The sequence below is a fragment of the Triplophysa dalaica genome, chromosome 22 (assembly GCF_015846415.1).
Source record: "Triplophysa dalaica isolate WHDGS20190420 chromosome 22, ASM1584641v1, whole genome shotgun sequence".
Lineage (NCBI taxonomy): Eukaryota > Metazoa > Chordata > Actinopteri > Cypriniformes > Nemacheilidae > Triplophysa > Triplophysa dalaica.
Window position 1 is genome coordinate 75,868 of NC_079563.1, and position 12,801 is coordinate 88,668.

General features: G+C 36.2%; 1 protein-coding gene across 3 annotated transcripts; it reads left to right on the forward strand.

The window, feature by feature from the left end:
• Nucleotides 1-712: 712 nt before the first annotated feature.
• On the forward strand, nucleotides 713-12,768 carry trappc13 (trafficking protein particle complex subunit 13). Of its 3 annotated transcripts, none has more exons than XM_056736842.1 (13): nucleotides 713-1,203; nucleotides 4,570-4,638; nucleotides 6,463-6,562; nucleotides 6,650-6,734; nucleotides 6,827-6,954; nucleotides 7,570-7,642; nucleotides 7,924-7,968; nucleotides 8,699-8,716; nucleotides 10,629-10,762; nucleotides 10,917-11,115; nucleotides 12,063-12,163; nucleotides 12,240-12,387; nucleotides 12,484-12,768. In XM_056736842.1, the coding sequence occupies exons 2-13, from the start codon at nucleotides 4,572-4,574 to the stop codon at nucleotides 12,589-12,591; spliced, it is 1,206 nt and encodes a 401-aa protein (XP_056592820.1). In that variant the 5' UTR covers nucleotides 713-1,203; nucleotides 4,570-4,571; the 3' UTR covers nucleotides 12,592-12,768. The 3 variants fall into 3 exon arrangements, with proteins under 3 accessions (XP_056592820.1, XP_056592818.1, XP_056592819.1); XM_056736840.1 differs by lacking the exon at nucleotides 713-1,203 and adding an exon at nucleotides 2,794-2,861; XM_056736841.1 differs by lacking the exons at nucleotides 713-1,203; nucleotides 8,699-8,716 and adding an exon at nucleotides 2,794-2,861.
• Nucleotides 12,769-12,801: the final 33 nt, after the last annotated feature.

Consider the following 12,801-nt stretch of genomic DNA (forward strand, 5'->3'; position numbering starts at 1 on the left):
GCAGAGATTCAGGACTTTAGTGTAATGTACAGCAGGATGAATGGTGTAATGCATCAGATGTCTTCTAGTACAAGAGGCTAAAAATGGACTTGATAAAATGTTATGTTCTGTAAGTTTGCCAATGTTTTTCTGCACCTTCTGTCTATTATTTTATATTCCGTCCCAAATATTGAGAAAAATTGAATAAGCATTCAAAAGAATATAAATTTGCACTTTATTGCTTTTAATTAGAAAAATGATGTTCATTAACCAAGGTGCTCGCAGGTATAGGATATGCAATAAAACCTCCATTATAAAATATAATTATTTACTGTCATTTTAGTTCGTAGTTAAAATTCAAAGTGTGATCAAGTGGATGAACAGTGATGTTGGGGCAGAGAATGACAGGCAGGTTTTGATTTTCTTTTTTACCAGTTATTTTATAACCAGCTGGTGTGTGTTTAACAAGCCCTATCAAATAAGGATGTCTTTATTTTCATTCAGAGGGGCAGTTCACCCGAGAGTATGTTAAGTATTTTATTTACTCACCCTCAGATTGTGTTTTGCTGAATAGATTTGAAAGAACTAACCAGAGATCTCATCCCCATCAACCCCTATATTTATTTTCCCTACTATGGCAGCAAATGGGGATGAGATCTGTTTGGTTACTTACATTCTTCCTTCAGCAATACACAATAAAGCACTATATAAATGCCTACTTCATTGGAATTTACAGTCACATAATAGCATAAATCTGTTAGTAATGTTACACTTTGTACGATGTTATATATGGAATTGTTTTTCCCGTGTCCCTGAGAGTACGATCACATATGTGGGATTTCAGAATGTACAGTGATAACATGCTGCCAGAATCAAGCCGGGTTTGGCTGCACACGGACGGAGGCGCGCAATTGGAGACTGACATAATAAAAATTGCTGCTCAAATTAGGCAAATTGTCTGCTTATTAATGTACCAAGTTTAAGCAAACTTTATAGTTTTGTATATATCTGCAAATAAAAATAGTGTTAGTGAGAACGGAACTAAATTGGCTTTGGCCAATCAGCAGAGGAGCGCCACTTCAGATGACGCGCTTGATACGTCGTCATAGAAACCAAAACAACAGGTACGTCACAGCTTCAGTCAGATCGTCAGCTTTAGGATTGTTTCTGCACAAGTTTGACGATGTCTTCGTACAAAGCACCTAAGAGAAGTCTCACACGAAGGTAACACACGTAGTTTCTACCAATCTCATATTAATCTTGAGAACGGTACCTATAGAGTAGTATTGCATACTTCATATCTTCGAAGAGTATTTAGTTTGATCACATTTAGAAAAGACAGTTACAGCTGTAGGATTATTTTATACCTGCCTGGAGGCTCACAGTGGGCGGAACTAAAGCACGAGCACACAATACATGATCGTATTATTCATTACTGTAGATTCGCTATAAGTTTGTGTTGTTTACATTCTGCACGCACGCACGCCGATTGCCCACAAAACACAGACATGAGTCAGATTCACTTAAAACTGCATTTTACAACTAGTCTCACTGACAAGCAATTGGTTAGGACTGATCACTCATACTTTTCACATTTCAATTTGCCCAATCTACATTTTTATGTGATTGACTTGGAGAAGTTAGGACCAGACTTGAAGAAAATAATCACATGACTAAGTTCTAATACTAGTCTAAACAGTTTATGCAACCGGTCCCAGTGACTAAGTCAGAATGCATGTGCTTACAGGCACAGGTTTGCCGTTGGTCCTATGGCATCTGGGAGGTGTAAACCACCACAACAGCCGAGTGGCTGCTTGACATATGCCAGCCTTCCTTCCCAGTTTCAAACGCCTGGCACTGACATGCAAATGTTTGCCTTGCGGGTGGATGAACCGCTGCACTATGATGCGTGCGTGGCTTTGAGTCCCTTCACACCATCTGCCATCCCATCATCTTTCTCTTGGGCTTCCTCTTCCAGTAACATGGACGAAGAACCCATGGAAGTTGATGAGGAATCTGCCATCCCATCATCTTTCTCTTGGGCTTCCTCTTCCAGTTACATGGACGAAGAGCCAATTGAAGTTGATGAGGATGACTTCATGGACTGGAGTCCCTCGATACTCCCAGCCATGGTGGCAACATCATCAGCCAGAGCGTTTTTAAGAAAACCGTGCTTTATCTTCCCAAGCCCGGGCCACACATAAAGCCACAGATAGTCCCAGTGGCAGCAAATCTGCATTTCATTTGAACACAAGAAAATTTACTTTTGAGCATTAGAAAAATAACTACGGAGCACAAGAAAAATGTCACTTGAGCATAAGAAAGATACCGCCAGAGCACCAGAAAAGATTTCTTCAAGGACAGAAAACCCCCCCACATTATCTGTGCACAGAAATATCCCCTGAGCATAAAAATAAAACAGTCTTTTGTGTACAAAAACTTTATGAAGGCGTGATTTATATGGTATATTTACTTTATAATATATCAATGTATGAAAAAAATCAATGTTTAATGAGTTTTCATCATCAGCATCAGAAAGGTCATGTAGGTTCAAACTGTGGTTTCACACTCATCCACTGGGGGGCATCATGGAGTCAATTCACAACAATCACATCAATTTATTCAATGAAGATTTTTGAACACAAAACAAGTGTTACGTATCTTCAATTAAAGCGTCGTAGAAATACTACAATTAAAAGCATTAAAATGTGTTTTAATACCGTTTCGAATAAGTTATTGTACGTTGTCGCTGTTTCTGATGCGCGGTTTGTCCCTCTTTACTCGCCGTGATCAGCTGTTGTGTGCGGGTGAAAGGTCAGACCACTCAGCAGACAAGATGGATGTCAACCAAGCAAAACAAGAGCATCTTCTCGCTTTAAAAGGTACTACGGTGTTTAACTTACACAGTGTGGCAATGAAACTGCCTCTGACTATCTGAACAACGACACGTGTGTGTGTTTACACGACGTGTTTAAAGACGACGTTTGAATGAACTTTTTGTCTAAAATTAACTGTCACTGCTATGTAAATTGCTAATAATGTCTGCTAGGAAGAGAGTGTCTTAAAAACTATTAAGTTGCCTACCTAGACAGTATTTTAAAGCACCATTCAGACATTATACATGCGTACATGATCCCTAAAACCTCAGTTTGAGGTGTCGGCTCACTAGAGTTTAAGACACTTTCCGTGTTTACTAGATGTGTGTCAGTGTGTCGTTCTGTCATGTTGCTGTTGTGATGTAAATTTGAGTTTAATTTGAAGACAGCCCGTCTGGAATCTAGCTGGAGATTCAGGCAAACATCAAGCTGTCAAAGAACACTTCACAGGCAGAATGCTCTTTTGGTGGTTTCGAATGAATTTGTGTAGTTTTTGACATTTGGACTGTTCACAGATTGTTAATATTACAACTGTTGAATGACTGACATGCGGTGGTTTATTTAAACATGCTTGTCATGAACATGTGTCTCTAGTTTATAACAAATGACTTCTCTAATGTATTGCAATGCAGCCTGATCTGCTGGTCACTGTTGCTTCTGAATTGATCAATGGGCTTATAAACTCATGTGATGAGTGTTGAATTTACTAGCTCAGTCCTTTAAAGGGATACTTCAAAAATGAAAATGCTGTCATCATTTACTCACCTACCAGTTGTTCCAAACCTGTATAAATGTCTTTGTTCTGATGAACACAGAGTAAGATATTTGGAAGAATGCTTATAACCAGACAGATTTTGCCCCCCAGTTTTGGGACAATTAAATCCCTTTAAGGTGTTTTTGTAAATTTTCTTCACCCTCTTAAAGTACAAAAGATTACCTCAATATTTCCCTCAAATTATAACAAAAACATATGTGGAATTGCCCATTTGTGTTGACATGCCTTGTGCTCTCACCACATAAAGAGAATGGTTTATTTTTGACCTAATGTATTATTGCCATGAAATGAATGTCACATAATGAAAATGCCTAATGTAATACAAAATAGAATAACTAAATATAATTTAAATGCTCAAAAAGGGATGCATATGGTGAATAACCCAGAAAACGTTAATGTGTGACTCAACCATGTGTTCAAACAGTCCAGTATTTTGGTCTGAAACAACACAACATAGTTTAATTTACAACCGACTCTTGGGTTTGTTCATGTTTGGCCCAACTACGGTTGTGATTTTAACCTTTGACCTATCTTGATTTGATTTGGGGATTTAATCATTGGTGTTGTATGGCTATGAGCTGTAGATTTATTCAGAATACAGAATATTAGAGTGATAGGCACCTTTTTGTGTCGTTAAATGGTTTAACTTTCCAGATGGTCACAGCTCATGCATCACAACATCGCCGTCAGCTAAAGACAAGAGGGCAACACTTGGGTCTGTCGTTTGGTGTTGTTGAATTTTGTGTGGATAAATATCACTTTATTTTACAGTATAGTCAGTGAGGCAAACGTGAAAAGCTAGCTAACAGAGTTTAGGTCCCTGGTTGTTTCTGTCGTAAGCGAAACCAACAAAACATAGATCTAGAGTTCATCATAAGTGTTTTTTACTGTGTAACATTAACTCATGTTATTAATAGTCTTCTATGTTTTTCTCTGCAGTGATGAGACTGACCAAACCGACACTTTTCACAAACATGCCAGTGACATGTGAGGACAGAGATCTTCCAGGTAGAATCTAATAATACTTTACACACTCCTGCTTTTGAAACTCCTCAAGATATCTGATACTGTTTGTGCTGTCTGTTACCCTGTTTTTGTATCTGGAAACAATAAAACAATTGTACTACAAACTAATTAACATATTCACATGTAAATAGAAAATTAGTTGCAACACAAATAGACATTTTTGTTGTTAACAGCTAAAGAATGATGTTGTTTTATGTGTTTTAATGCAACACATTTATCAACATTAACAAGTCAAGAATTGTTCTTCCCTGTATGCTATTAACAGCATTATATCGTCCCCAAATATACACTAAAGATATAACAGCAATTTGCAATGTTTGTGTTTTGTTTGCTGGGCCAACGGCTCTGAAATGTGATCGCTAGCATCTGCATTCAAGAGCCACATGTCATTATGACAGTTCTGAGTAGCACTTCTATTTATATGAGGAGGTAAAATATACCCCTATAAATCAGCGTCAATGAGCTGAATGTATTATCAGAAATGTGAATTGAATGGAATCGCTGTACACGGCCGCCTGGTTTTATTTGGATTCGGGTCTTTTTTCAGCTACATTTACAAAATAAGCTCACACTGTCACAGATGCTTTATTTCTTTAATTTTTTATTCATTAAATGGCTTTCGTCTTTAAATGGGTTAGAAGTTTACCTCAGTTGGTCTGTTTAGTCGCAGCTCCATGCGTTACTGGAAAATTCCGGGAACTATTGACTGTAAAAAACTGTTCCATTGGAGTCAACTTAGAAGAAGCAACTCACTCTATTAATGGCTCTGGGCAAGGCTTAAAGAATTAAATGTATACTAATTTTGAAGTAAATGACTAACACATGGCAAAAAAAGATGTTTGATATGAAAACACTAAGGCGGTCAAATGAGTAATCGCGAATAATCGGATCCAGAATAAAGGTTTGTGTTTATATAATTTATACCTGTGTACTATGCCTAGTATTAATTTTGTAATTTTCTAAACACGTGTATATATTTAAGAAAAATAATAAAAAAATTAAAAAAATTAAAAATAAAAAAATAATAATAATCAATGCTTTTATATCATTCAAATTATTGGTAAATATAGTATTAATAAATACATCTAAATGTTTCCTAAATATGTGTTTATAAATACAAAATGAAAATGCACAGAGCAGAGACATATATGATGTAAACACAAACTTTTATTCTGGATTCGATTGACCGCAATTAATCGGTTAACAGCCCTAGAAAACACAAAACAAAGTAGTTATAATAATAAGGTCTCTTTGTTTTAGTTAGGACCTCTCAATTATGACAAAAAAATTATAATGATTATTCTGGCTAATATTGAGATCACAATGATCTTTCCTATCAACATAGAACAAATAAATAAAAACTTGTCTTTTAAACTGGAAATCCAGCTGAAAAGTCAATGTAATAGCACAGCTGCTTCACTGTAAAGGAATGCGATTCATAACACAAGAAGAAAAAAAGCAGATCCTTGCAAAAAAGAACGCGCCACAATAATCCCTTTACCTCGATTCTTTTGTTTCTGTGATCCTTGTCCGATCAATTGCAAAGCCCTAGAGTTAAACTAACCCCTGGATGTAAAAGTGCTCATAGTTGAAGATATGCCTATAATTATTCCTAAGTAACACAAAACAATTATTTGTTTGGTTATTGCTGCTCATGATGTATGTGCACATTAACTTTAATATTATAGGATATGACTGTGGTATGCTGTAATAAGAAATTGGTTATACAGACCCGGGCATCTAATAGACATCTAAATCTACAACCTGGCTGTCAGCCAAGAGGTTTTACATATCACATGTCTACAGGTGATTCATTTATACAACTTATGAAAGATGATCCATCTACCGTGAAGGGGGCAGAAACACTAATCCTGGGGGAAATGCTTACCCTGCCTCAGAATTTTGGGTAATGCTTTAAATCAAATTTGAAATTTATGTCATTTTGAGTTTCCAAACATGATTTGATAAGCGTCCTTCTCCATTTCCCAATCAGAAATATTTTCCTTGGCGAGACCTTCTCCAGTTACATCAGTGTGCACAATGACAGCACTCAAATGGTCAAAGATATCCTCGTAAAGGTAACGGCTTTCAAGTCACAGATTATCGCCTGGGGTTGTGAGTGAGATCTTTTTCTGTCTCACTGCTGTCCCGTGATTGTTTGTCTCGACAGGCTGATTTGCAGACGAGCTCACAGAGGTTAAATTTATCTGCGTCGAACTCGGCCGTATCTGAACTCAAACCAGAGTGCTGTATTGATGATGTCATCCATCATGAGGTCAAGGAGATTGGGACACACATGTACGGTGACCCTTGACGGACAAAAGTCTCAGATCCTTAGTAGACTGTTAAGAGGAATGTTCCAGGTTCAAAACGAGTGTGACATGCTTTTAGTTTTTAATTAGTGAGAAATAAAAAAATGCTCTCTACTTTTTGCTTTTATTCATAAATTCTATATAATTCCATAATTCATAAATACTTGCATTTATTAATTTTTAAATGATTTACATTTAATACTGGTTTAATTAATTAATTATTAATTAAATATTATAAAATTATAAGTGTCTTGTTATAATGTCCTATATAGAAAGTATAGCAACAAATTATCATATATGTTCCCAAAAGAAAAGTGTAATAGATTTAAACGGTCCGCTTTTAAATAAAATAGCACATATGTTTAATAATAAATGTCATCAACAAACATTAATATTGTACATTTTTGTTTGTAAACCATCAAGAAAGATTTGCCAATAGACCACTTTTTCAGTTTTGAACTCAGAACATCTCTTTGAATACTGAGGTTTTCAAACCATTTCATTGGGTTTTACTCGCCCTTTGTAATTACACAGAAAAATCACAATTGAATGTCAAACAGTTTTTCTTACCATATTTGCATGCCGTCGTTCTTGATTTCAGCTTGGTCTGCGCAGTGAGCTACACCACTCAGTCTGGAGAGAAACTTTACTTTAGGAAGTTTTTCAAATTTCAGGTGAGCTGAATTTCTCCTCTCATTTCTGTTGCCTTGTAATTGGATGTAAACCGCAGGCATCACTCTTAAGTAATTTAGCAGAGGGTTGAGACATTTCATTGACACTAAAGCGTGACATTTGAACGAAAGCACGAGATCTCGCCCAACCCAACACAACCGAAGAAGCACTAGTGATGCATTAACCAAATTAATCCTTGTGTTGTGTTATATTGCTTGTTTTAATGGATTCTGTTGAGTCGAGCTGCAGCTCAAACTTCAGTTTTTACTCTCTTTTAAACCAGGTTCTCAAGCCTCTAGATGTAAAAACCAAATTCTACAATGCTGAGGTAAGTTTGCATTGACCACATAGCAAATCAGTCCGGTGTTATTGTTTTGCATGGTTAATCAGTAAATCAGTATAAAAATGGATATTTTCTGTGAACTGGAAAACAGAAATATACCGTAAAATATTTTTCCCCGTTTAAAATGGTAAGGATATATATTAAATTGTTTTCCCCATTTTTCTTGTAAATAAGTTGTCTTTTTCTGTAATTTTATAGTTTTTGACCCTATTTAAAAATAAACTGAAAAAAAAGAAATCTTGTTAAAAGAAACTGCAGACAGAGCACCAGAAATTAACTGTAGAATAATGTTTTTTCCCTGTAAACTTAAATTAACCCTTGTTTTCTTGTAAATTTACAGTCTTTTTCTGTAATTTACGGGTTTTGACTGTATTTTAAAATATTCATGAAAATCTGTTTTTTTATGTGAAAAATCTGTTAAAAAGATACCGGAAAATTTTAAAATTACAGTTTCTTTACAGTGTACACTGTTGAATCTGCTCTTCTGTATCGCCTCTGAGCTTTTGATAGTAATGTGTAGTATATCTGCGCTTGTAGAGACCCCATTTTACACACGTTTCATTTGATATTCTTTTTTATTAGTATCTGTGTTTCATTCATGATCAGTTTTGTTCAACTTGACGCTGCCTGAAGTTGAGAACGGACGTTGTCATATTCTCCGCATGTAACCTTCACTTCTCTAATGTTTATTTTTTGTGTTTTATTCCTCCATTAGAGTGACCTCAGTTCTGTGGTAATCGTTTTCCCTTTTCCATTGCAACTTTTCATTTTTCAGCATAACCTGTTTCTTTTCTTCTTTTGAGCCTGTGATACACAAAGGGGAAAACACTGAAAAAGTATTTCAGTATTCAGTTTAGCAAACTAGAAAGGATAGCACCTTCTGTAAGAAAGTAGTACACACATTGCCCTGACATGTACATAATAGTATGTTCAAATAGAATATTTGTAGTTTACTGTATTAGAGGGATAGTTCATCCAAAAGTGACAATTTTGTCATCAAATACTCACCCTCAAGCTGTTCCAAACCTGTATAAGTTCCGCTGTTCTATTTTACAGACAGAAAATATATTTTGAAAAATGTTGGAAACAAAATAGATCTGGGGCAGTTTGGTTACAAACATTCTTCCAAATATCTTATTATGTTCAGCAGAACAACAACGCTTATAGGGTTTGTAACAACTTGAAGGAGAGTAAATGATGAAAAAACGGTCACTCTTGCAACTTATTATTTCGTATTATCTTGGTTTGTATGATATTATGATAGACCGCAGCAGTTGCTAAGATATATGGGCAGAACAGAGTTGAAATATAAGTGTATTTCTCACGGGATTTCACCATTTATAGATAGAATCTTTGTTGTCTTGAAATTGTTGGACAGCTCCATTCAAACCTTTTTGCCCTTATTGATCTCTCATTATTACATTTTTAAATGATATAGAATATCAAAAATCTGAAGTGAAATACTTTTTCCATGTTCACCCTGACAACCATTAACTTTTAATGTTTCTGCTTTCCCTTTGACTGATTTTGCCAGTGCAAACCAGGGAGAAAACTATACAGCCAATCAGCTAAATCTGTTTAACAGAGTGGGAGAAATTCACGCTTGTTTTCTATGGATCATTTATGCCCATTTTTTTTCTTTGTTTTAATCCCAATATACTTGATGCATTACATTTCGTGTAATATATTTAAAGATGTGATTAGTTTGTTTAAAGTTAAAATCTGTGTACATGTAAATATTTTTGGTTATTGAATAATCAGACTTGGGATGGGAACTTTTGCTTTCTGCTCTAACAAATACTTTTTGTCAAAAGGTGCTGCTGAACTGCAGGCATGAACTAACCTTCCACTTTTAATATACTAATCTTCTGCTAAGAGATCAACCAGAATTCAGTATTTGCCTTTCAGCATTAAACAAATTGATAAATCACACTTCAACTTTTCTGAAGAGCTTGATTTGAGGGGCCACAATATTACATAGTACAAAATTCTCTTCACAGATACACAACCGAAGAGACACTAATGTTATTTAATGCCTGGATCTTAAAGGGATAGTTTACCCCTAAAATCTGTCATCATTTATTTACCAACTTGTCATTTCAAACCTTTATGACTTTCTTCTTTCTGCAGAACATAATCAGAATATAATGCAGAATATATCTTCTTTTGTGTTCCGCGGAAGAAGGAAAGTCATACAGGTTTGAAATGACAAGAGGGCGAGTAAAGGATGAAGAATTTTTATTTTTGGGTGAACTATCACTTTAATGCCTGAGTTTACTATTAAAGTTAATGATGTATGCAGAGCCCTTCAAATAAAGTATCACTCCAGGGTAATGTGTCTAAAGTAATCATTTAAAGTGCCTCTGAAGGTATTTGGACACTCATGACACATTTAAAATATTTCATTAGTGTTATATTAGATAATGAAATATTAAAGTCAATTTATTTTGCAATGGTAAATCTACAAGAACACTTTTTAGCTATTAAAACAAATATTATTCATGCACTTTCAATTGTGACAAAACTGTCCAAATACTTTTACGGGCGACTGTAAAATGCTGCATGGAGTCTTATTCAAGATCGAAAAAATGATTTGGATTGGCTGCTGGTTGGTTGATCTGATCTCATGGTTTCCAACATTCCAGACAGATGAGGTGTTCCTCGAGGCCCAGATCCAGAACATCACCACATCCCCAATGTTCATGGAGAAGGTGTCTCTGGAACCTTCTTTGATGTATAACGTAACTGAACTCAACACTGTGGCTGCTGAAGAACTGAGGTACTGTATGCATTTCTTATTTATTTTGTACATGTTGTTGTAAAGTATATCATCCATAACTACATAGTTTTTCATTCCTGCGTTGTGTAAATTTGCTGAATCCTATTGATGCAGTACCTGTACATTTTTCCTCAATGTTTTTGTATTTCTGCAGCGAGTCGACGTTTGGGACGATGTCCTATCTTCAGCCCTCGGACACCAGGCAGTATTTATACTGCTTGAAGCCCAAGCCGGAGTTTGCAGAGAAGGCCGGGGTTATAAAGGGGGTGACGGTCATTGGCAAACTAGACATTGTGTGGAAAACCAACCTTGGAGAGAGAGGCAGACTACAGACCAGCCAACTACAGAGGATGGTATGGGTTTCAGTGTAGACCATCTTCGTTTGGTGACAAAAACAATGCTGCAGTGTGTGAGAAAGTAGTTATTTATCCTCCAGGAGGAAATTATATAATGGATTTGGGAGAAATAAAATGCACATTTGATGTGGTACATAGATATCACCCAACACCTGATTAAAATGAGCTTATTTAAAAAATAAACTTTCTTCTATACGAACACTTAAATGGACAGTTCACCCAAAAAATAAAAATTGATTTAACGCACTCAAGTTGTATAAATGCCTTTGTTCTGATCAATGGACCCCATTGACCACCATAGTAGGAAAAAAAATCTTTAGAAATGTATTTGTTCTGTTGAAAACAATATAAGATATTTTGAAGAATGTAGAAAAGCAAACCGTACTGGGGTAGTTATTATTACCACTATAGTCTTGAGTGACTGAAATGATTCATTCAGCGATTCATCTGTCTAATCCCTTCTTTTCTATCAGCCTACTCTGATCTGATTGGTTAGATGGTCTAGTCTGCTGTGATTGGTCTACCGCGTACAGCGACACAAATGGGAAGTAGGCGGGCATTACATCGAGCGACGCAAATCCGGAACTGAAATTAGAGTCGACTCTTTTTTTCTCAAGCCAATACATTTTCGATTACTTTCGGCTTTACAACTTGGCAGACTGTTTACAGTCACACACAGCAACAATACACACTGCAACAAATGTCATTTTAAGGACATTGTAATAGTCTTGGAATTTTATTCAAAGCAACCGACCGTGCATTTAAGCTATACATTTAATACGATTTATTTTACAGTTTGCTATGGCAGTTGACCAATAAGCTACAGGAACACACAGTACAGTAATTCGATTTTATTATTTGCATTGGTAATCATCCAATCAGAGTCAAGGACCTAGGTTCACTTTTGTATGTCTACAGCAGCTCTAAAGACTCTTCTCTTGTAGGCTCCTGGTTACGGTGACGTCAGGCTTTCTCTTGAACTCATCCCAGACACTGTCAATCTTGAAGAACCTTTTGACATCACCTGTAAAATCACTAACTGCAGGTGAGAGCATCACTCTGAAACTCGAAGATCATTGGTGAAGATACTGAGATCTTTGACCGAGCGTGTTCATTCTCAGTGAGAGGACCATGGATCTGCTGCTTGAGATGTATAACACTCGGTCCATCCACTGGTGTGGGGTGTCGGGCAGACAGTTGGGTAAACTCAGCCCCAACGCGTCTCTATCTATTCCACTCAAGGTCCTGTCATCTGTTCAGGGCTTACAGGTACAAACTTTAAACTCGCTTTAACACATGGCTACTTGGATATGTATTATCATGTCCGTTTGACGTTGCATGTTGTATTTTTTGTGTCTTTTTTAGAGTATATCAGGACTGAGATTAACAGATACTTTTCTGAAAAGGACGTACGAATATGATGACATCGCACAGGTCTGCGTGGTCTTTCCTTACACGAGTCCAGAGAGTTGAACCCCCTTTGTGGATTTTTGCACTGTGTATCTCAATGGACCAATTTCATGTTTGTGTGTAATACCTGTCACCTTTTTCTTTGCTCTTTAAGGTGGTTGTTTTAAAATGTAATTTTAAAGCCCCTAATCATGATTTTAAGTGTTTGTCAATGTGAATAAAACCGTTTCAAAACAGGAATATTGTGTTTACGCTACTTTACTGCAAAACTGT

What these genes read in the sequence shown, in the direction of transcription:
- trappc13 (XM_056736840.1), top strand. Translation starts at nt 2,816, where the DNA reads ATGGATGTCAACCAAGCAAAACAAGAGCATCTTCTCGCTTTAAAAG. An exon ending in TGAGGACAGAGATCTTCCAG is followed by an intron (nt 4,639 to 6,462) that starts GTAGAATCTAAT and finishes ACATGTCTACAG; the next exon opens with GTGATTCATTTATACAACTT. An exon ending in GGAAGTTTTTCAAATTTCAG is followed by an intron (nt 7,643 to 7,923) that starts GTGAGCTGAATT and finishes CTTTTAAACCAG; the next exon opens with GTTCTCAAGCCTCTAGATGT.